Genomic DNA, 22,419 nt, shown 5'->3' with positions numbered 1-22,419 from the left:
ATTTAAAATTTTATGAAAATGGGAAAAGGTGTCGCGATCGACTGGTTGGCCACCCCTGCTGTATAGTACACAATTATAGTCGATAGACTACAGGTCTATGCTGTCAAGTCAATTAAACACGATTACGATTACGAAACAATTCAATGTTACAATTAATAATAATAAATATTTAAATTTAATTAAACAATATAATTTATCATGGTTTATGAAGTAGCCGCTGTGTCGCTGGGCGCTGATGCTAAGGTAGTTGTTATTATTTTGTGGCACGACGACGGCGCGCGCATGCTCGATTCAGTGATAACGACGACGTATTTATTATGAAAAAAATATGCACGCACGCACGCACACGGACCGGCAACTAAAGTCCGACAACCGTAATATTCGCCGGTACGCAGACACCATTTTTGGAACCACTATCGTTTTCGAAAACTCGACGCATGATTGTTATTTCGGTGTTTTCCTTTGTTCGCCCGTCGTGCCGCCACCGCTGTCGTGCATTTTTATCGCAGTGCGCTCACGTCTCACGGCCTTTTTGAGCGTTTAACGCGCCGCACCCGGGCCAATAAATCGCATTTCGCGCTGTAGGTCAATCCCGGTACGTTTCGCAAGAATTTGCCCGACCGCTGTTGTTCTACAGCGTGCAGTTTCCGTTTGCAAAAACGCCGCCACCGCATGCAAAGGCTCTTCTCGATCCGTCCACAGTCGATCGTCATCACCTAGCCGCCGACGCTGACGCCACTCGCTGGCTGCTCTGACCGCCGACCGCTGCCACTGTTAGTTGTACTCAATGTCTTAAGACTGAATAAATTCACATCATTCCCTCCCCGAGTTGTAGAGGTTGGCCGCCGCAAGTGTTCGAGGTATGCGACCGCTACAACTATTGACCGTTGAAATAACCGATTTCATGTGCAACATTATCTTGTCCGCAGGTCGCCAGTCACCACTAGCCCTCAGTTAATAATGTCTACTACCCCAACCCCCCGTAGTCCTAACAATTCTGGTCGCAGAGGTGTGACTGCGACATTGCCTGCAGTCGCAGCCGTACAAGCGACTCCACCATCATCGCCGTCCATAGGTGGGGAAACTACCAAGGAAGTGAAACCAAATCCAAAGATGTCTAAATCTCTTAGCACTTCGACTAAGAGGTGAGTGTTTGTTGTCTTGAAATTGTCACACATCATTATCTATTTTGGTGGCATAACCAATGCCCCACTTGATCCATCGTACCTATTTGAGTATTCATATAGTGTTCAATTTTAAATTTTAGTAACATAATAATATTTATTAAAACAGTATTATTTGGGGTACAAAATAGTAAAGTACCTATATTACAGAGGTGGCCACAACAACGCTTGTGAATCATGTGCGGCTCTTGACATCAAGCTTAGAGTAAAATTATTCATTATTTTATAAATATCTCTTAAAAATATGGCTTGCTTAGAATTAGTTTCATAAATTTGCAGCTCCCAAAATTAATATTAGTGGCCACCCCTGCTATATTACGTACTTACCCTCAAGAAATATAGTTATACTATTTTTATGCCTCGTTAAAAAATCTTTCTTATACATCTATCAGCCTACCTATCTGTCTGTCTTATAATATTATTAGACAACATATTAGTATCCCATATTTTGAAGTAGTATCTACCTAACTATAACATAATTATTTTCTATTACCTATAAGCTAATAATTATTCACAAAAAAATAAATCAATAACTTGTAATAACCTATAGATACATGTTAAAAAATATTTTAAATAAGTACAGCAGTTAAATAATTAGATCATATTATACTTGAATAATCAATACAAATAATATGTAAATGACAAATTTTAGTTTTTATAAAAATAAAATATTAGAATTGGATATAACATCCCTGTTTGTTTTATCTTAATTTTATTTTAAATAAATATATCAAAAATTTCTTTTCTATGCCCCTACCTATCTAAATAAATATACTATCAAACATTTGTGTTACTTTTGATAGTACTAATTGAACTACAAATGCCATTTGGTCTAAAATATCTTCTACCCCTATGATCAAGTTTATAAATACAAACTACCTAGTAACTGCAGTTACATTATGTATATACATATTTGTCAATTTTTTTTTAAAACAATTTTCCACATTATTTTAGTTATAACTATGAATTAGAAATTAATTTGTGTAACCTTTGTAGGTAGTAAATATTAATAATTGGACATCATATTACACACATCTTAACAATGTTAATAACATTGTATCTTAGAATAATTATCTCTTTGATTAGTATTGAGGTATAATTATGTAATTTTTTGGTTTTGGTAGTAATTGTAGTGATTGTACACTGATTTTTTTAGATTTTAAACATAATGAAATATATATAATATGTAGGCCATAATATAATACTCAGTATTTATTTATATTCTCTAGGATTCAAAAAGAACTAGCTGAAATTACATTGGATCCTCCACCCAATTGCAGGTAAAGTTAATTTATGATTAAAAAATATAACCGTTTTTGATTTAGTGGTTATTTGTATGTTTTCATACAAATTTTAAATTTAATTTGTGTCAGGGATGGCTTACTCAAAGTAATAGAACAAATTTATAAAATGAATCAAAAAGCTTGAAGATTTAATTTAACTAATATAAGATTCCTGATTAGTTATACTGATTGCAATTATAAAATATTGAAAATACATTTATACAATTTCTCAAATACTCAAAACTTTTAAATTAATCTAATTTTCAATTTTAATAGCTAAGATTTAAGCATTTAGTATTTTATTAGGAACAATATTCTTCATAAGTCTTACTACACTTTAAAAATATGGATACATTAACATTTTTTTTTTTATTGACAGTTGAAGTTTGAATTTTAACAACATTTTATATTATATTATTATATGTTGATAATTATTTTCTATAATTCCCCGTTTAAATTTTCAAAATAATTTAACTAATTTTAATATGTCTTACAACAAACCTATTAACATTTTTCTTCTGTATCAACTTATAAAATATAAGCTAATAAGTAATAACATTATACCTATGTAATGTATAGTAATTGTAAAATATATGTGATGTTTTTGAAAAATTTAAATCATACACACATAAATACCCAATTATATTTAAATTATATAATATGCTTATAATAGCCATCCCTGCTTAGAATTGTTTTTTGTATTTAATGAATAATAATTTATCGTCAAATTCAAATTTAACATATCCATTTGAAATTTTCTATATACCAGAATAGAATTATTACTTCCTGGTATTTTATCTATTTTTTTAAAAAATAAATTATTTAATTTTCTTTGTTGGATTTTTTATATCAATTTTAAATATAATATGAAATTTGATAACAATTATTCATTTCGCTATTAAAGTTAATTAAATTATAATATGTGTTTAAGTTTGGTAGAATAATTCATTTATTGATGAAAAAAATTTTTTTTTAGATTTCGATTTAAACAAAAAAATATGATTGTTTTAGATTATCTATCTCTGATGTATATTGATAATCTACTTTTGTCAGCTTTGTTAAAATAAAATGTATTTTTTGTGTTAAATTATATTAATTTGTTCATTTGTAAGATCAATCTAAAAATATAGTATTTGATTAATTTTTTAGTGCTGGACCAAAAGGAGATAATGTATTTGAATGGGTCAGCACAATTTTAGGCCCACCAGGTTCGGTGTATGAAGGAGGAGTTTTCTTTTTAGACATTCATTTCACTCCAGAGTATCCATTTAAGCCTCCTAAAGTATGTAAAAAACAATTTTTATTTCTTATTTATGATAATATATTATATTAAACTATGTTATCAATTTTTAGGTAACATTTAGGACTCGCATATATCATTGCAATATTAACTCTCAGGGTGTAATTTGCTTGGATATACTTAAAGACAATTGGTCTCCTGCATTAACTATCTCTAAGGTGCTGTTATCAATTTGTTCCCTATTGACTGATTGTAATCCAGGTAAATATTTATAATTTATTTATATATTATCAATTATCATATTTTAAAATTAATCTAGATAACTTAAAAAAGAATATAAAATAAATAATTTAAAAGATGAATATTAATAATTTTATTACTGTAAAAATTTGAAAACGATTAAATCTACTAAAATATTAATATAATATAATATTTTTAGAAATCTTCTCAATGTTTTCCACACTGTGTGTATATTATTATTTCTCCCTAAATTACTCCTCATGTTCAGGAATTTCTAATGTGAAAACTTGCTCAATGTTTTATTTTTTATTGCCTCATGTTGTATTACCACTCATTTGTTTATTGTACTATTTGTATAGATTCAGTGATAGATCTAAAAAACTTTTATGAGGGAGGGGAGGTGCTAAGGTTAATGTCTCGTATTGTGTATACTCTATCCTGATGACAAGACCCTTTTTAGTCTTCAAAAGGTGGCAACTCTAAAAACAAATCTAATATAAATTCCTTTACTTAAAATATGTCTGTAATAAAAAATTAATGTTTCAAAAAAAAATTTAAATTCTGTCACATATATGATATATTCATTATAATTAGTAAACAACAAATAAATATTTGTTTACTAATTAGTTACTTTGACCAATTTTCCAACTCCATTCTCCCTTTTTTTTCAAGCTAACAAATTATTTTCAGTTTTATAATAATTTAACTAATTAATAAATAAAACCGTGAATTTAATTTAGATTTAAGATAATATAATTTGTGATAGCACTATTTAATATACATGTAAATAGTATACCATTAATTTTATAATCAATTTTCTTTATAGTCACATATGGTTATTAATTGGTATTGTTTAGAAAAAAACTACTTAATTTTTTTTTTTTTTTTTGGTACCAATTTTGTTCAGAAATTTCTGAAAAATACATTTTGTGTATAGTATTTGTTTTCTAGAAACTACATGCCAAGGAGGGTGCTATAGAATGCTAGTACCCCCCCCCCCTCGCTCTGGAACCACATTGGTTGTTAATTTTTATTAAAATAATTGAATTAAAAAAAAAAAATAAAATAAAAAGGTTAATATTAAATGTTTAGTAAAACAAATAAATAATTTTTATACTTTAATCTTATTATTACTTAATATTTTATTCATAATAATTAAAATAATTTTTGTTTATTAATTTTATTTTTAGCGGACCCCCTAGTCGGTAGTATTGCTACTCAGTATCTACAAAACCGTGAAGAACATGACAGAATTGCTAGGCTGTGGACAAAACGATATGCTACATGATTGATCCTCGAAGAAACTTAAAAATATATATATTTAAATATACATGCAAAAATTCCTAATTCCGTACATTATTAATGGGTGTTAGCATGATAAAATTTTAATCATTATTATTTTATAGTTGGCATATTTAAGACCTGAATATGAGTCAGTTCCTACATTTTTCATTTTTTCTTTTTTTTTTTTCTTAAAACAGTAATATTTTAATTATTGACATGATTAAAAATGTTTAATTCATTTTATATATATAACTTAACTGCGCAACATGTAAGGCCACAATTCATAACAAAATCTCAAGTTATTTTATTTTTATTTAAGTTTTATGATAGAAAATGTGTACTATTTTTTTTTTCATAATTGATTTTATAGATAATGAATTGATTTCAATATTATAAAGATTTATTATTTACAAACAAGTTTAAGTTATATTTTTAAATTGTAATTTTTATTTTATTTTATGAGAAAAAACGCTACATGTTGTGTAGTATCCATACACAACGTAAGTATTGAAAGCCTAGACTGCTAATTATAATTAAATAACAAAATATAAACATTTTGTAAACGAATTTCATCTTAATGTAAATGTATATTGACATAGTATACATATTTTTGTATGTAAAATATTATTTAACTAAATTAAAAATATTGATCAATTTGTTTTATAAAACCTAATTTGTATTTCAAGTCTATTTAATGACGTTGAATGAAGTTTGTGGGTATTATAGTGAAAACAGTTATTTAAATTAATGATATATTATAATATATCAAACATTAGGCGATACAAAACTTATTATGTTTTCCATATTGAATTACCAGTTACGTTGTAAGGTTTTTATTGAATACTCTATAGCAACTTAACTTATATTATTTTAATGTTGATGTAAAAATATAGAATTATAGCTTTACTCTTGTCTGTCATGCATATTACCAATGTATAATTTTTTTAAATGTATGTTCTATATATGTGAATGGTTTAGTGAGAGTCTTCAGTCAGACTATCTCTACATTTTATTTTCATAATTATGCATAATAGTTATAGTTTTGGTTTGTAATGGTGTTGCGCAGTAACATTTTGTATTATTAACATTGAAGTTCAATTTTACACTACTTTAAACTGTTTTAGATAAAAAAAAATAAAAAATAAGAAAATGGGTGAGAATTTTTACTTTTCTTTTTTTTTTTTTAAATGCTTTTGAATACAAATTGAATGTATATTTTTTTAGCCAATTTATTGGAATTAAAAGTCATCTTATTTAAGTTGATGTGTAATTTATCTCATTCTTGTTGGTCTGAATATGAGGTTATTTTGAATTTACTATTTACCGTGTAATGTATTACACAAATTTACAAAAATTTTAGCATATCTATATATTTATAAGTTATATATATTATATATTAATAATTAAATTAATATTAATATTGTAAAATTTAGAGTAAATAATGAATAAAAAATATTGTTGTGAAATATTAAACATAGTATATTTTGTGTTTGTACATAATTTAAATCTTACATTTCCAAATAACTGAAATAACTAGTAAGTCCTTAGGCAACTTCAGGCATAATTGTAGTGTATGAGTAAAAACACATTACAGGCTATAGCAAACATACCAAGTTATGAATAAAAAAATCTATTTCACGATTAGGTGTGTAGCCGGAACAATAAACGACTATTAAAACGTAAAAAAAATAAACTATTCTTATATATTTTTAAGAGTATAAGATGTTTGTAAAACTTATGCAAATAGGTTAGAATGGTAGAATATACCCTATAAAGCAGGGATGGACAACTGAAAGTTATTAGAGGGCTAATTTTTAGAAAATTCAAATTTAGCGGGCCAGAGTATAGAGAGCAAAAAAAAAAATGTCATTCAAAATATGCATTTTAATTTAGCATAGAATATAGATGATTGACTTTAAAATTGTATGATGAAATTTGAAAATGTAGCGCGGGCCAGATAAAAAAGGTTTTCGGGCCGCTAGTTGCCCACCCCTGTTATAAAGGATCACCGCCCAATCTTTTGAAATAGTAATAAATTCCATTGTTATTATTGTGTTCTGATTGTGGGGAAATTCGGCATTCTTATAAAACTGAATCGCCCCTGGATTTAAAATAAATTTTAAAAGAAATATGAAAAATTGATTCTCACATTACCTAGGAAATATGTCGATCAACTTAAATCTTTTTACAGAATTTAAATCTGGTTTTAAGTAAGCGTCATTTTGTCGGGCTTTTTCAGGTCTAAATCATGAAATAAATACGCTTCTTTCAACTGCCTTAAGTGATAAAATATTAGTGTACTATAGTATTATACTATTATAATATTATGCTATTATGCCATATGGAATTTGAACAATAGCAACAGTTACACAGTCTTATTGTAATATGTTAACTACCTACTTTACTAATACATGTTGGTATGTTGGTATAAATTAATGATATGAGCTAATTAATTTATACATTTGTTTTAAAATATATATAGGTATTAAATTAACAAGTAGTCTTAAAATTAATAAAATTAATGTGTTCTTAGAAACAGTGTCACTCCGGCTAAAATCCATTTTTTTTGTTCATTTAATGGTATTGCCATTGGTAGCAACGATATTAAACTATCTCTGAATTGTGTCTCATATAATGCTATTTGTAAATCAGAATTTTTCATATAGTTTGTATGTTCCTATAAAACGATTAAAAAATGTTAATTCTACTGATCAAACAACAGCTAAAGTAATATGTTAAATTTTGTAAAATACACATTCTACAAAAACCAAAAACTATTGCATAACATTTTTTTTTTTGATTTTATTTAGTTATTCATAAACCTGTGGAATCCATGCAAGTTTAATGTCGTCAGTGATTGCTACTGATGGTGAATCTGCTGTGTTTTCAACAAGTACGTTGTGATTGAGTCTTGCACCTTCTATGATTAAATTAGTTATTGTTATGTTGATTTTGGAACCTTTCAATCCATTGCTTGACAGCGAACAATCAAGTATGAGACTATTCATTGGTATTTCATATTGCCTACATTAAAAATTAAAGATTATTATTAAAGTTTTGTAACTGAAGTCTCTCAAGGAATATTAAAGCGGTACGCTATATTACAGAGTCGGCCAAACGGTCGATCGCGGAAATTTCAAAGTCGATCATGTATTGTCACATTTCAACAAAATAATATGTTTATCTTATATTATAAAACGCGTGAGGCTTAATCCCGGCGGCGCTGTGATTTACACTGCCAATCATTTTTTCCATTTTTTTCCAATGTTTTTTTTTATTTTTATATGATTTTGCTGGCAACGTCGGTATATTTTTTTATTACTCGACTAATAAAAAGCAGTATTTCAATATTTATGTACTAATTTTCTTTTTGAATCAAACACATAATATATTGCAAGTGTTAAATATATATGTTTTGGTATCAGCTTAGTTATTATGTTTTTTGTAATAGTATTTATTCACTACCACTGAGTATGTTATATTATATTATTTATTTTTTAAAAAATTTAATTATATTTCTATATAGTATATATTATATAATATTTATTATATTTTAAAAAAGATTGGTACCTACCCGATGAAACACAATGTGTGTATGTATGAAATACTTAGAAAATATTTTAAGAGACTGTGCTATAATGTATTTATTAAAGTCATATAGATCGGGTATGCACACTAATATTTAATTACAACCTGATGTTGATGTAATAAATGTATTGTGGATTATACACGAATGTACACCAACGTAATTTAAACCTAATATATTGAATTAAACGAAAATTTTACACCGAAAATACACGATTGTACACCAACGCTTTTTAAACATAAAATATTCGTGATTTCTTAAACGTAAATAAATTTAAGTTTGATCTTCCAATAATATACGTATTATCGACGTCAAAGAACACAATTTTTCCACCGAAAATACTCGAATATACACCAACGTATTTTAAACCTAATATATTCCCGATTTCTTAAACGTAAATAAATTTAAGTTTGATCTTCCAATAATATACGTATTATCGACGTCAATTTAACACAATTTTTCCACCGAAAATACACGAATATACACCAACGTATTTAAAACCTAATATATTGAATTAAACGCAATTTTTCCACCGAAAATATACGAATATATATCATCGTATTTTAAAGCTAATAGTTTATTCTTAAACGTAAATCATTTTAAGTTTGACCTACCAAAAATACACGTAGGTATTTACCGACGTCAATTAAACGCAATTTTTCCAACAAAAATATACGAATATACACCAACGTATTTTAGACCTAATATATTAGATTTTAGAAATTATAATATATTATTATATTTTTTTTAGTAGTTAGTAATTACGTAGTTTATAATGGGTACTTATTATATGTTTATATACACTTTATGCAAGTATATGTTTCTTAATAATTTTATAGTTATTCAATATTAAAAAATTAAAAACATGTTCTATGGAATTCGATCTTTAAAGGTATCAAGTATATTTTTAGTAGATTGTGACAAAAAAGTTTAGCCACCCCTGCAATATTATATATTATACAATATAAATCTCCTGTATCTCTCATATAGTTTTATACGAAATCTGTATCTAAATTTAAAAGAAATAACCATTAGAGACTTTATATTTTCACCAATTAATGGTATTAGAATTTTCAAAAAATGTAGTTTTTATTTAATTATATACATTTTAAATTTTAAATTTTTTTAAAAATTATTTCAACTTGTTATTAAAATTATTATTGTAGGTATTTATTATTTATGTCAGAAAAGAGCCCACATTATATTGATAAAAAAATGTGGGTATCCTGATTAAAAATGTATTATATATAGTCATTTATTCTACGCAATAAGTGACATGTCACGTGTGACAACTTAATTTTATTAACTTATACACAATATATTTATCTTATTATTAATAATTATTATTCGTAGATAATGAACATTTTAAATTTTCTTTGCATGGAACATGTTTAAAAAATATTTTTCAGAAAGTATTGAAATATTCACATACCTAGATAATAAAAATACTTTTAAATTAAGGTAGATATATATATTATTTACAGTTTTTTGAAAAATTTGAAATTGTCTAATACCTTATGATGCAGAAATGCTGAGTATAAGGTATAAATTAGTGTATAGTAAAATCGAAATCAGAAATATTTCGATAAATCTGTGAAGTAACTTTAAACATATCTTTATGATTCATTGCATTTCATAACATATAATAACTTTGTAGTTTGTATACTATACATACTTGGCTGTTTGTTGTTTTAGCGCTATCAGGAGGGTTCTGGGATGGAATAGCTCGTCAAGATCAATTTTTTGCGACAATTTGTCAGTTGAAGTGTTAATTTTTTTCACAGACATCGTTCTGGCCACGACATTTCTGATATAGGTCACTGGATCGTTTGGACCATTCCATTGGTCCATCCACGATTTAGGCGTCTAAAAAAAAAATAGCTTAATACTTAATAGCATAGTATAACATAATATATTGTATTAGTTGTAAATAAAAATATAATACAGATTAAAAAGTATTACCTATCTTTGTTATGGAATCGTTAAGTTATTATTAGGGCCCGGATGTTCATGAATTAGCATGTTTTTACTGAGTGCATCAAAAAGTTGCTGGATGAGATAAAAATTTGAATCACAATTTAAGGAGTTCAAAAATAAAATTTTAGTGTACATATATTTTTTAGGTTTTTTAAAAAGATATGCATATTTTATTGCATTTTAGTGTTATTATTATTTTTTTTTATTAATATTTCATGATAATGTCGGACTTAGAATATATTTCAAAATTTATTTGTTCAAAAATATATCCTTAAAAAAACGTCGCCAATAAAAAATAAAAACTTGATTTAAAGGTCGTTGCTTGGTCGGGCTGATAATTGCCGTTCATTAATATTTGATAACCTGTCAAAATCCTTAGTTGTAAATTTTAATTTTTGAAGTAAATATAACATATATTATATCATATTAAAATTGTGCATATTTTTCCCCATCTTTTAATAATGATTTTTTATCAAAAACAATAAAAACTTATCGTAAAAAAATGTATATTTTAATGATTTTAAGTACATATTTTGATAGTTTTTAGTACATGAACTTCCGGGCCCTAGTTATTATGTAGCAGATGAATTTGATATGGCATAGTCCAGTGTAATATATTTTATTAATTTGTTGTAGGTATAGGCAGTTCAAAAATAAATAGCTATAAAATATTTTAGAAATGTTCAAAACATACTTACATTATTATTCTTCAGACTATGGTTTTAAAAAAAAATTGGTTTTTCTGTGCTATTTGTACATATATAATATTTTAAACTTCTTATGTTTTTAATATTTTTTTTATAATTTATTTATATGATATAATTTTTATATGTAAGTGAAAAAGTTTAGGAATTTTACACAAGGGTTGTCAAAGATTTTTTTTACAGCAATTAGTAAATTTCAAAAATAGACTTACCATTGATAAAAAGACCTAATAAATGAAAAATTGCAAAATAATAGTTTCAAAATTGAATTCATTAAAACATAATTCATACTTTGCAGTTTTACGGAAGTCATTATTTACAGTAAATTAAAAATAATCCTTTTTTCTACAAATTCACATCCTAATATTCAAGATAATAAATGGTTGGCTTTGAAACACTAAATAATTAGGATCCTGAAACCGTCTTTGGATTTTAGAAATTTAGAATAGTTGACTGGACTTTTTTAGTTTTCTCAGTCTTCCTCGGGTATTTTTAAAACAGAATATAGCTAATTTATTATTATTTTTAAATAAAGACTAAAATTAATTAATTGAAGTTTATTATAATCAGTCAGTCAAAAATGAATTGAAGAAAAAACTGTAAAAAAATAGTTGAGCAATTACATACTTTTTAATTTCGTATAATACACTTAGAATTTGTACGAGAAAAGGTTTGTCGTACTACACACAATTTTACCCTTGTTTTCAGGGTAGCTAATATTCAACTTTTTAAATTACAAAACTGCTTTGTATTTAAGTTTTATTATTTGCAAATTAATTAAATATAATTGTAATTATTAATTCAATGATTTTTCAATGATATATGTATATATGTAGATTTTCTTGTTTATTGAAGCCGAGTTTTTGCCGTCCAAGAGTGACTATAGAGTATATTTATAATAATTATAATAATTATCTTTTCGCGCCGGTTAACCGGATATTAACATTAGGAAACAAGCTTGATAACTTTGATTTCTTTTTTATACTTTTTATGATTTAAAATGTTACTTAAAAAATTTTTATAATTTAATATTTATAGCCTTAAATTTGTTATTAATTTGTTTAATTTTAATCTTGTTATTTACATAAGTTCTCACTTTAGTTGTTAATTTTATTTTGTATTTACCTGTATTGTTATTGTTTATCCTTATATGTATAATTTATCTATACTTGTACTCCATGCCTTATGAGCGTTTATTACTCGATAAATTAATAAATAATAACAATAACCTAACGGATAACTATAAAGTCGTCGCCGATTGAGGGTTATAGAATCTATCTGATTCTATCCATTTTTTGAGCAAGACGATATTATATATCATACCTGGAGTCTAATTAGATGTAACACTGTGTCTGACACTTTGGTCGAGGGCCTCGTATTGCTGCGAATCGTTTGGTTTACAGCGGCTAAGGTCTTATGCACGTTTCTGACCAGTCGGACCGCGAAGTTAAGTTCTTGGTTGAAAAACGTGTCTACTGGCCATGGATTACTGTCGCCACTTCTGCTCGTTGGTAACTCAGTTAGATTGACGCCCCTGTTCAAGGCTTTCCACAGATCCAGAATGGGTTGAACTTCCAAGTGCCAGTCGCCCTTTATGTGCAGTTTCGTTCCGATGCGACCAACGCTAACGCCTATATATTCAGTAGGTCAGTGTTTTTATAAACTTTATCACCACCCTATTTTTATGCTAATAATTTACGCCATTTTATGAATACTTGTTAATTTGAATTTGGATTTATGGAATTTATGTAAATATAATATTTTTTTTTATGTCGATATTTAACGAAATTTTAAATGATTATTTTTTCAGTTATTATCCATTTAATTAGCGGGAAAAAGGTATTATTTTAAAAATATGGTCCTTAAAAGAATCTATATACGTAGGTATTAGATAGACATGAACAACGAAAAAGATTATACAGATTAGATTATAAAAATATGTAAGTATCTAAAAAGTTTTTGTATAGGTGCCAAACACATATATAAGTACATCAGGTTTTTTTACTTAATCTCAAAATAATAATAATAATTTTAAAAAAACGTCTTAGATCTCGTGAATCTAAGATATATCCATTATCATGATTCATGATGAATATTTTAAAAGTAGAATAATAATTATTAATTAACTTCCACTCTTTTATAGTGTTATGTCAGTTTTTAAACTTTTTACTCACGTCGCAACTGTGATATTGTCTCGGTACTTTGTTTCTTTTGCCATGACCTGTCTACGTTCTCCGGTAAATCCAACAGTTTTGGAGTGTCTTGTTCCGGCACGCTTTTCAGTGCGTTCTCGACATCCTATTTGCGCAAATAAATAATAATAATTTACTTAAATCCGATTTGACACACATACGCTCATATAGTCATATATACATATCTATTGATCGATAATAATCGTCAGAATGTTTGATATTAAAATTATTTAATATCATTGTATTGATATTTCTAAGCTATTAACGTTTGTATAGAAATCAGCTTTAAATTTTTTTTTAAAAACAATTATTTAAAAAAAATAATTTCAAAGGCAAATTATTACTAATGCCCATTTACGTGCTTAATAGATTATAAAATAACTTACAATATGAAGAAGTCAAATGATCATACAAAAACAAAATAATACATTAAATTTAAAATTAATTAATATTTATTATAATTAAACATATAATGATTATACATTTACACTTATACATCTTAAGATGTTGATAATTTTAACTTTTAAGGTTTATATTTAAAATGAAAGAAAACAAATATTATTTTGTATTTAAAATATCTAGTTTACATTATACGGGTTGTTTTTATAAAATGTTACACCATATAGTACATACGAGTATTATACTTGTACAGTTGTACGACACCTTAGACCGACAAAAATTTGTAAAATTATCACATAATGAACAAAATTAACTATCATCTATAGTTTAAACTATACTTATCAGTTATCTGTATCTCACATTTTATAAAATTGATTAATGTTTTATTTTAAATGCTGCTGGTATTAATCATTATTAATGATTCATTAATCACTACTTCACATACCTTTGCGTCACTTGAATTTAATTCCGTTATTCCAGGTATACCATCCTTCCAATTGACATTGTCCGATGTGAACACACATCTCAAATATGTTGTGAGTATAGCTACGTCTTGTAAATTCGTAATCCGGCCGCCGTAGATAGCCTTTTCACATAGTCCGTGAATGTATGCCCATCTTGTTGAACCATGTTCTAGTGATTTAAAACAAAAGTTGCGCGTATAGAAAAAATTAATTCCATTTTTTACGTTATTTATTTATAATTTTACAGTAGCTAGTAACGAACGCTTTTGGTTTGTAAAATGATAATACTGCAGAGGGGAGAGGTAAAGTTTAATATTGTTAACATTGAATTTCCTTTTATTGCTGATAATATTATATTATTAGCTTACCACAAAATAATTGAAATTCTCCATTAATATAGAAAAAAATAAAAATTCATATATAACGTCTAGCTATAATTCGTATATACAAAGAGTAAAATTATAAAATGTAAAAAAAAGTTTTATAATATTATTTGTTTTCATCATAAATTATAAATGACTATAGAGGAAATAGATATGAAAATTTAAAATATTGCATCAATTGTAATTATTATTATCAATTGTTATTATTATTTTTGGTGTGACCTTTACTTGGGGTGAAGTTTTTATGTCGTATGGCTTTTCTTGGCTATAACTTACATATTATTGTTTTCCACTTATTTATATAAATATTACAAAAATAACCATCCCCAAAACAAGGCGTTAACTATTCTTTCCTGTTTGTTTTTATTTATATATATATATAATATTATAAAATCCCACATGCTCTGGTTTCCAAATCTCGGCTGTGGGTTGGTGACGTTGTCATTTTTGTCAATGTACGCTCCACACACGGAACTTGGGTACAAGATTGTGCGAGACGTTACACAATTATTTTATATTACAAGTAATAACTGAACTAATAATTTTAATCGAAATATTTACAATATAGAATTGTTTTAAAGTTTTCTATTATAAATAATATAATGTAGTGTAACAGTAAGACGTATTTTATATATTTTTGGTCCTTGACAAATACGGCTTTAACCTAATGTACTTAGCTTTGTGTAACGCTTACGAATTGAAAGTTGTGTAGTGGTGCGCACGCATGTGTGAATATTTTATACAACACGGTTATCATTAGTGCATATAAATACACTATTACTATTAATGCACTTTTGCCGATAAAGTATGTATTTTAATTTATAGTATAATACGTGATTAGTCAAATTTGTTGGTATTTACCTCGATGTATCGATTTCTGTAAGACTTTCAAGGTCGCCGTTAAATCTGAATCGTTAAATTCGTAATATTGCGACCATCCCTGTGGTATATATGTTCTGCGTTCTAAGACTATGGAATGGAACCAGGCCAAAGCGTATACAGATCGCATTTCGTCCGAAGATTTCCACACCACGTGTTCGTTCTTCCAGATGTCGTAGGCCCGTCTCATGTTCCTCTTGACGCCATGTGGTGCTTCGTATGCGACTTTAACGCACGATACAATTAATGAATGTTGAATTTTTTCGTTGGGCTCTGCGGTCATCCACACCGCGAACTTCTCGTGCACGTTCTCCAACGACTTAAGCCGTTTTTCCAGCTCCATTAGGAGGGACTCCGAACTCAGGTGAATGTTTTTCAAGACGACCCATTTCGGCTGTTTGCATAGTTCTTGCAGTGAATCGACTTCCTTCCGGTCTTCGCCTACAGCTATTTCTATACAATTTTCGTGAGTCATCTGTTTGGCCAACATCCTCAGCTCATCAGATGGATCAGATCCGATGGAAGTTATTATCATCACTGGTTCTGTGTTTTCTCCGACCAATTTGGATAGGCTCAACGTCGATGGCGATAAATCGGCCAGTTCTAAAACGAAAGATATATACACTATAAGAAATTCTCATTGTAAAATACTAAAATAAAAGCGATCAGTTGTAATGTATACTTAGTTGATTGAGAGAGAATTCTGTCAAAACTTTATGTAGTTTGTCGGGTTTTAATGCTTGCGTTATTAATACTTGTTGAAAACTTGACACGTTTACTAAATTCGGAATACTTGAATTTGTTGTTCCGACAAAGTCCTTCCAAATGTTTTGATTATCAAGTTGAAGCTTTTCGTAAAGTTCTGGTATAGATTCCTTATGTAAGAATATTGTATATTTAAGTTTAAATTTAAATTTAAAATTAGACTATAAATATTTTAATCTGATTATATTTATGTATGTAATAATGTAAAATTTAAAGGCGAAGTCCCTGAACGACTAGTCATTGATTGTGGCTTTATGAGAACAGGCTTGAAAATATTCGTATAGGAAATAATAAAATAATTATGGTGTTTGACTGTATCAAAAAGTTATACGCTTATGTAAATAATGACTAAAATGATTACAATTTAAAAATAATAATAATTTAACAATAGTTGGTATATTTATAAAATATTATAATACAACGTTATTTATCTTTGAGTTAATTAAATTTTGAACACTCCGTCGCTAATAAACATCTTCAATATAAATAATATTTACTTTTAACATGTACACATCAAAAGCTCTGTTATCGTCAATCCATTTTGGAATATTATCTTTATAATTCAATTCTTCGTCAATATTTGTAGTTTTTTTTCCGATGAACAATTCCCATTCCTGTTTACACAAACGAATCATAAGAGTTAAATATAATTATCCAAATCATCAAATTGTATAAATAATTTTAAGATATACAAACGTTAGAACCGAAGTCGTTAGGATTCAATTTATATGACAAGTATGTGGCGAATGTCAATTGTTGATCTTTGAATAGCGATCTCGAAACGTAATAATAAACTGTGTGCAACAGTCGTTTTTCTTGGTTCGTACTTCCGGTAGATTCCTGAAAAGTATAAATAGTAAAAGAAATTTTATCATAATACTAAAATCGTTTCACAGTTAATCATTATTATACTTTTAATGTAGACTGAAACAGTTTGACAAATGTCGCCATCGAAATTTGACAAAAACGATTAAAGATGAAGAAATCTTTCAATGCGAAATATATTTTTGAAGCGTAACTGGAAAACGGCTTGTACACTTGACATTCAAACTCTAATTTGCTCTGCACTTTTAACGAATCATCGAGTGATTTTGATATCTCAGTGCTGTTGGTTTTTATACTGTCTAGCGAATTAAGAAGTTCCTAAATAATTGTATATATTTACCGCTCACAAATATTATAACGTCAGGTTTAGAATTTTTTAAATCATATAAAAAAATTATTTTACTTGATTTTCGAGTATATTCCCTTGGGCGCCAGCCAAGTCTTTCAGTACGTTCTCTTGAAGTACATGCAACTTCGATTTCAATTCTTCTTCCGTGTGCAACAGTTCCAAATGCATGGAGTCTAATTTAGGATTTTGAACTTTCAGTGCGTGTCGTAAAAGCTATGGAAATTGAATCAAGTTTTAAAATTATTTGTGTAATTAAAAATTATGTATGTTTAGGTACCTGTTCAGTAAGTCCAATGTGATTTAGAGTAAAGTTAACAATAGTTAAAAGAACAGATTGGTCTGAGGACAAGGTCAAGTCAACGGTATTACTAAATAAGTATAATTGGAAATTCTCGTTGTAATCTACCAGTCTGTCTGCAATTTGGATCATTTTTCTGCTCCCTAATTATACATATTCGTTTATTTATATAATAACGTTATTTTATTGCGATCGTTAAGTATTGTATAAATTTACCTTCAATTATAAAGTCACTTCTCAATACAGGTACGAGTATAGGATCAATTTTGCTTACATTATATATTACCATCGTTTTACCAAAACTTAAAAAAAATTTTTTTTATCAATATTAAGTTATACTCATACTATACGAATATACGATACACATTTGTATTAAACATGATTTATAAGTTATAATAATGCTTACCGAACAGCTAATTCTAAAATTGAGTATAATTTTGGATTTTCGAATGGTGTAAAGTCTGTTGAATTTATTGGTAATTTTAATTTTAACCACTCCATTATATTGTTATTAGGGTCAATGATCAATGGGTAAAATTTAGCCTATACGAGACATCACATAGTATAATATATTATAGTCAATTGTTTGTGTACGGCATATTTGTCAACTTACCGAAATCTGAAGAGTCTTAATCTATTAAAAACAATATGCTTTAATTAAATATGGTACTACAAATAACAAAATATAGGTTAATTATTAAAGCAATAGGTAGGTACAATATTTACCTGTTTGAGTATTATGGCATTTTGATGCGATGTTTCGTCAGATGGCAAGCCTTCAGTAATCCACTGCAATATCTGACGCTCAGATTCCATGAATTTAGAGAACGAAAATTCATTTGATTTTAATTCGTACTTCCATTTTTCAATTTTTTCATTGCGAATACTATCCGAACATTCAGATAAATATGTCATAAACGCTGACGCTAGCAGTGTACTCGGTAACAGGTTTTCTAAACTTAACGACAGTTCGTTTACCTATACGAGAAAACATTTAATTTACTTTGAATTTTGATAAAATATATTTAATATTTTCCTTAATTATATATATAATATACAATATTTATACTATATAACGTGTGAAGTATATTATTCATATTTTCATAATATTACATCATAAATTTATAACACTATAAGTTTTTTAATTTTTTTTTTCTAGACATATATAATAAAGTATGCAACAAAACAATGTGTTTGTATTAGTCAATAATTATCAGTACATAATAATTATCTAAGGTCAAATGTTTGATTATAATATTGTTAAAGTTCAAAAGTGAAAAAATTTCAGGAATTTGATAATGGTCTATAAAGAAAATTATTAGTTAGTCTTAGTTTATATCTCGTTATTATAGAATAATGAGACATATAATTAAAACTTAATATCAAGTAGTTATATAATTATTAATTATTATAGGTAGGTAGTAGGTACCTACAATTATTAAAACAGTTAATTATTTATTGGGTATATTGAAAACATTTATACGATTCTTATCCGTTTAATGGTTGGACGAGTACAATAAATGTTACTATTTATATGATAATTTAAAATTTGGTACTGCAGCATTAATTATATTTTAGTTTTTAACTTTATAACTTTTTACTTTAATTTTGTATACTATTTGTGCATAAATAATAAATTATGAATTTATGTATTAAGTATTTGATAAAAATTAGATAAAATTGTATTAATTTAATTTGGATGATGTATACAATCTTATACTATAAAAAATGAAAATATTTCCTTCTAGTGTGCTTATACATAATATAATATAATTTAATTGAAATATATAAATGAGTTGTAAATTTGTAATTGTGCAACGAGCATAGACGATTTAATATTGGAATTTAATATAAATTTATAGTTCATATTCCAGGCTTTATTTATTTAATAAACTTAATTTTATAACATATTTAAAATACCAATTTCATACAAATACCTGTAAGCCCCATCTCGAAAATTCATCGTCCAATTTTTCAACAAGTTTTTGGGCTGCTTCTATTGTCTTTTTTTCTTTGTTGATGTTCAATTCGATTTCTGCCGCTTCTTTAGTATTAACAGTTAACTGCTCTCTTAATTCTGACACGTTCTTCTCGACACTGTCCAACCCATCACTTAAGAGCTCTATTTGCTCTTCAGCTTTTTGCAACTTTCTGTATCAAACAAATGCATGACCGTACACAAAAATTTAAAGCATCAACTGCGAAGTGTAACTCAGTAACACATATATTATTATATAAATTATATAATTACGATTTCAACGAAGCGTGTTCAGTTTCCAATGGTTTTATTTTGTGAAGTATGTGAGAATACTCGACATTGGCTACGACCCACGAAGCCAGCGGGGCCGCCGCCGCCGACGCCCTCTTCGCGTTTTTTGAATCGAATGAATCGCGTTTGGTCTTCAAAAGCCTCTCTACCGAGTCCCTATTGGCTTCCGAAATCCTGCGCGCGTCGAAAAATCTTATATCCTCCTTGACGCCCCTCTTTGCCAAAAACGTTTTCATACTGTTCCATGACGTGTCCTGTATTCCCATAAGCCGGAGCACGCCTTCTAATATATCCCTGATCACTTCTGGCGGGGCTCGAAGTGATCGGATCTCAGTGAGTGCTTCCGATTTGATATTGCTTACGGCTGCCTGAGACTCTTCAATCAATGGTTCCACTTGCGCTAGTTCTTGGTCGATTTCTTTTTTCCTAAAATGTATATTTCTACTTAATTTTTAGTCACGTTTCAAGATACCATTCGCGTGTATATATATAATATATATATATGTTAAAAAATTGAAAGTAATTGAAATATAATTAACACTTAAAGTGTTATATTTTTCGTTTACTTACTTATTTATTTTAACACTGTAGACCTAATATTTTAAGAAAATTTGTTTTATAGTAGTTGATTTTGATAATTTATATTTTTATACCTTTAAACGCATATTATTTTAGTTCGTTATTTATTTATAATATTAAGTATATTATATACTAGGTTATCAGCTACCTCTGGTTTAAAATATCATTTTTTGTTTGAAATTCTTTTCTAAGACTCTCCATTTGCTCTTTTTTCGTATTAGCTCCTTGCATGGTTCTAGATATCATATTCAGAGCTTGATTGGCTTTTTCTTGCTTTTCCGCTAGTTTTGTTTCTTGAACTCCGGCGTCAGATTTCAATTTTGCCACGATGTTTCTGGCATCGATTAATTTAGATAATCCGGCCTTAGAAATATTTAATTATAAAAACGATTTTAAAATACATTATATTATAATTTAGGTTACTTTTAAATGTGCCATTCTTTTATTAATTGATTCTTGTTTGTTTGTCAGTAAGATACTAAATGTTTGTATAAACGATAAATAACGTCTTGGACAAGTATTCATCCAGGCTGCAGCTTCTCGGTGGATACTGGCAAAGTACGACATATGTTCATTAATATTTGGAAAGTTTTCTATTATTTTATTTCTGAAATTTATGTTTGTATAATTAATAATGAAATTTATTGAACGGTTTCAGTAATAACTTTTTGAAAATCAATTCCGGTATTATTTCCATAGTTTTGTCATCCCATCTATCAAGCCATATGATGTGACTGTGATCTAGCACTGCCGGGCTATTTTCTATACAGTTGTTGAAAAATTCACTTTCTGAATCCAAAATCATCACGACGTGTAAATTATTTTTTACTCCTGAAATTGAACAAATATTTTTAAGTTAATATTTGACAATGGCTGTGCCTTATATTAACAAAACTAATAGCCTATAGGTAATCACTAATCAATTATTATATTGTAAGTACTATTAATATTGACATGCTTTGTGTAAAAAAATTGGTCGGTGTTCCATCGAAATTTTGTTGAGACATCTGATCTTTGAGAGGTGCACACAGTGATTCTAATTCTTCATTTTGATAGAGCCCCATTACTTCACCAGACACTATTAAACAACTCACTATATCCAGTACTTCATTGTTTACAATGTGATATTCCTCGACAACATAATAAACCTCTTCGTTGTCTATTCCGCATGTCTGCATTATCTAATTAAAACAAAAAAAAAATATTTTTATTTTTTATGTAAGCAATATTCGTATTATAAAATCTTTATGTAAACTTATAATACCGCTTTGAGGTCATTTTTAAATGCATTTAAATTAAAAATTGGTCGTATTTTAGGGAATACAACTGTTGCATTATGTCTGGATGCTACAATTCTTACGGCCAAGTTTCGTCCTATTCCCGAACGTCCTACCAATAACATACATCCACTAGGGTTTGTCAAAACCCTTTCACAATAGGCTGTAATAAGGTATAGTAATTCTGTGTTCAACTCAACCTCTTGATTCGTGGTTTCTAAATTAAATTTAAAAAAGTTAAC

General features: G+C 27.6%; 2 protein-coding genes across 3 annotated transcripts in view; one reads left to right on the top strand and one right to left on the bottom strand.

The window, feature by feature from the left end:
* Positions 1–362: 362 nt before the first annotated feature.
* LOC132920219 (ubiquitin-conjugating enzyme E2-24 kDa) lies at positions 363–6,391 on the top strand. Of its 2 annotated transcripts, none has more exons than XM_060982438.1 (6): positions 363–773; positions 930–1,145; positions 2,414–2,464; positions 3,617–3,749; positions 3,821–3,968; positions 5,138–6,391. In XM_060982438.1, the coding sequence occupies exons 2-6, from the start codon at positions 961–963 to the stop codon at positions 5,233–5,235; spliced, it is 615 nt and encodes a 204-aa protein (XP_060838421.1). In that variant the 5' UTR covers positions 363–773; positions 930–960; the 3' UTR covers positions 5,236–6,391. The 2 variants fall into 2 exon arrangements, with proteins under 2 accessions (XP_060838421.1, XP_060838420.1); XM_060982437.1 differs by having other exon boundaries at positions 367–860.
* Positions 6,392–7,680: 1,289 nt separating this feature from the next.
* The window catches only part of LOC132920218 (cytoplasmic dynein 2 heavy chain 1), a 30,492-nt gene continuing 15,753 nt past the window's right edge, over positions 7,681–22,419 (bottom strand). Inside the window, exons 45-68 of the mRNA XM_060982436.1 lie at positions 22,165–22,394; positions 21,859–22,081; positions 21,566–21,731; positions 21,324–21,507; positions 21,049–21,263; positions 20,304–20,747; positions 19,990–20,203; positions 18,779–19,030; positions 18,666–18,686; positions 18,459–18,595; positions 18,269–18,354; positions 18,032–18,195; positions 17,809–17,967; positions 17,493–17,723; positions 17,277–17,420; positions 17,078–17,194; positions 16,498–16,690; positions 15,798–16,418; positions 14,535–14,722; positions 13,673–13,796; positions 12,822–13,129; positions 10,493–10,683; positions 8,054–8,255; positions 7,681–7,908 (exon numbers count right to left, since the gene is read on the bottom strand). Of these exons, the coding sequence (XP_060838419.1) occupies positions 7,750–7,908; positions 8,054–8,255; positions 10,493–10,683; positions 12,822–13,129; positions 13,673–13,796; positions 14,535–14,722; positions 15,798–16,418; positions 16,498–16,690; positions 17,078–17,194; positions 17,277–17,420; positions 17,493–17,723; positions 17,809–17,967; positions 18,032–18,195; positions 18,269–18,354; positions 18,459–18,595; positions 18,666–18,686; positions 18,779–19,030; positions 19,990–20,203; positions 20,304–20,747; positions 21,049–21,263; positions 21,324–21,507; positions 21,566–21,731; positions 21,859–22,081; positions 22,165–22,394 (4,973 nt within the window). The 3' untranslated portion in view covers positions 7,681–7,749. The remainder of the gene's footprint in view (positions 7,909–8,053; positions 8,256–10,492; positions 10,684–12,821; positions 13,130–13,672; positions 13,797–14,534; positions 14,723–15,797; positions 16,419–16,497; positions 16,691–17,077; positions 17,195–17,276; positions 17,421–17,492; positions 17,724–17,808; positions 17,968–18,031; positions 18,196–18,268; positions 18,355–18,458; positions 18,596–18,665; positions 18,687–18,778; positions 19,031–19,989; positions 20,204–20,303; positions 20,748–21,048; positions 21,264–21,323; positions 21,508–21,565; positions 21,732–21,858; positions 22,082–22,164; positions 22,395–22,419) is intronic.

Source organism: Rhopalosiphum padi, chromosome 2 (genome assembly GCF_020882245.1).
Source record: "Rhopalosiphum padi isolate XX-2018 chromosome 2, ASM2088224v1, whole genome shotgun sequence".
NCBI classification, from domain to species: Eukaryota; Metazoa; Arthropoda; class Insecta; order Hemiptera; family Aphididae; genus Rhopalosiphum; species Rhopalosiphum padi.
The sequence above is the reverse complement of the archived record's forward strand: the minus strand, read 5'-3'. Positions and strand labels throughout refer to the sequence as shown.

What these genes read in the sequence shown, in the direction of transcription:
- LOC132920219 (XM_060982438.1), top strand. Translation starts at nt 961, where the DNA reads ATGTCTACTACCCCAACCCCCCGTAGTCCTAACAATTCTGGTCGCAGA. An exon ending in CTTAGCACTTCGACTAAGAG is followed by an intron (nt 1,146 to 2,413) that starts GTGAGTGTTTGT and finishes TATATTCTCTAG; the next exon opens with GATTCAAAAAGAACTAGCTG. An exon ending in ATTGACTGATTGTAATCCAG is followed by an intron (nt 3,969 to 5,137) that starts GTAAATATTTAT and finishes TTTTATTTTTAG; the next exon opens with CGGACCCCCTAGTCGGTAGT.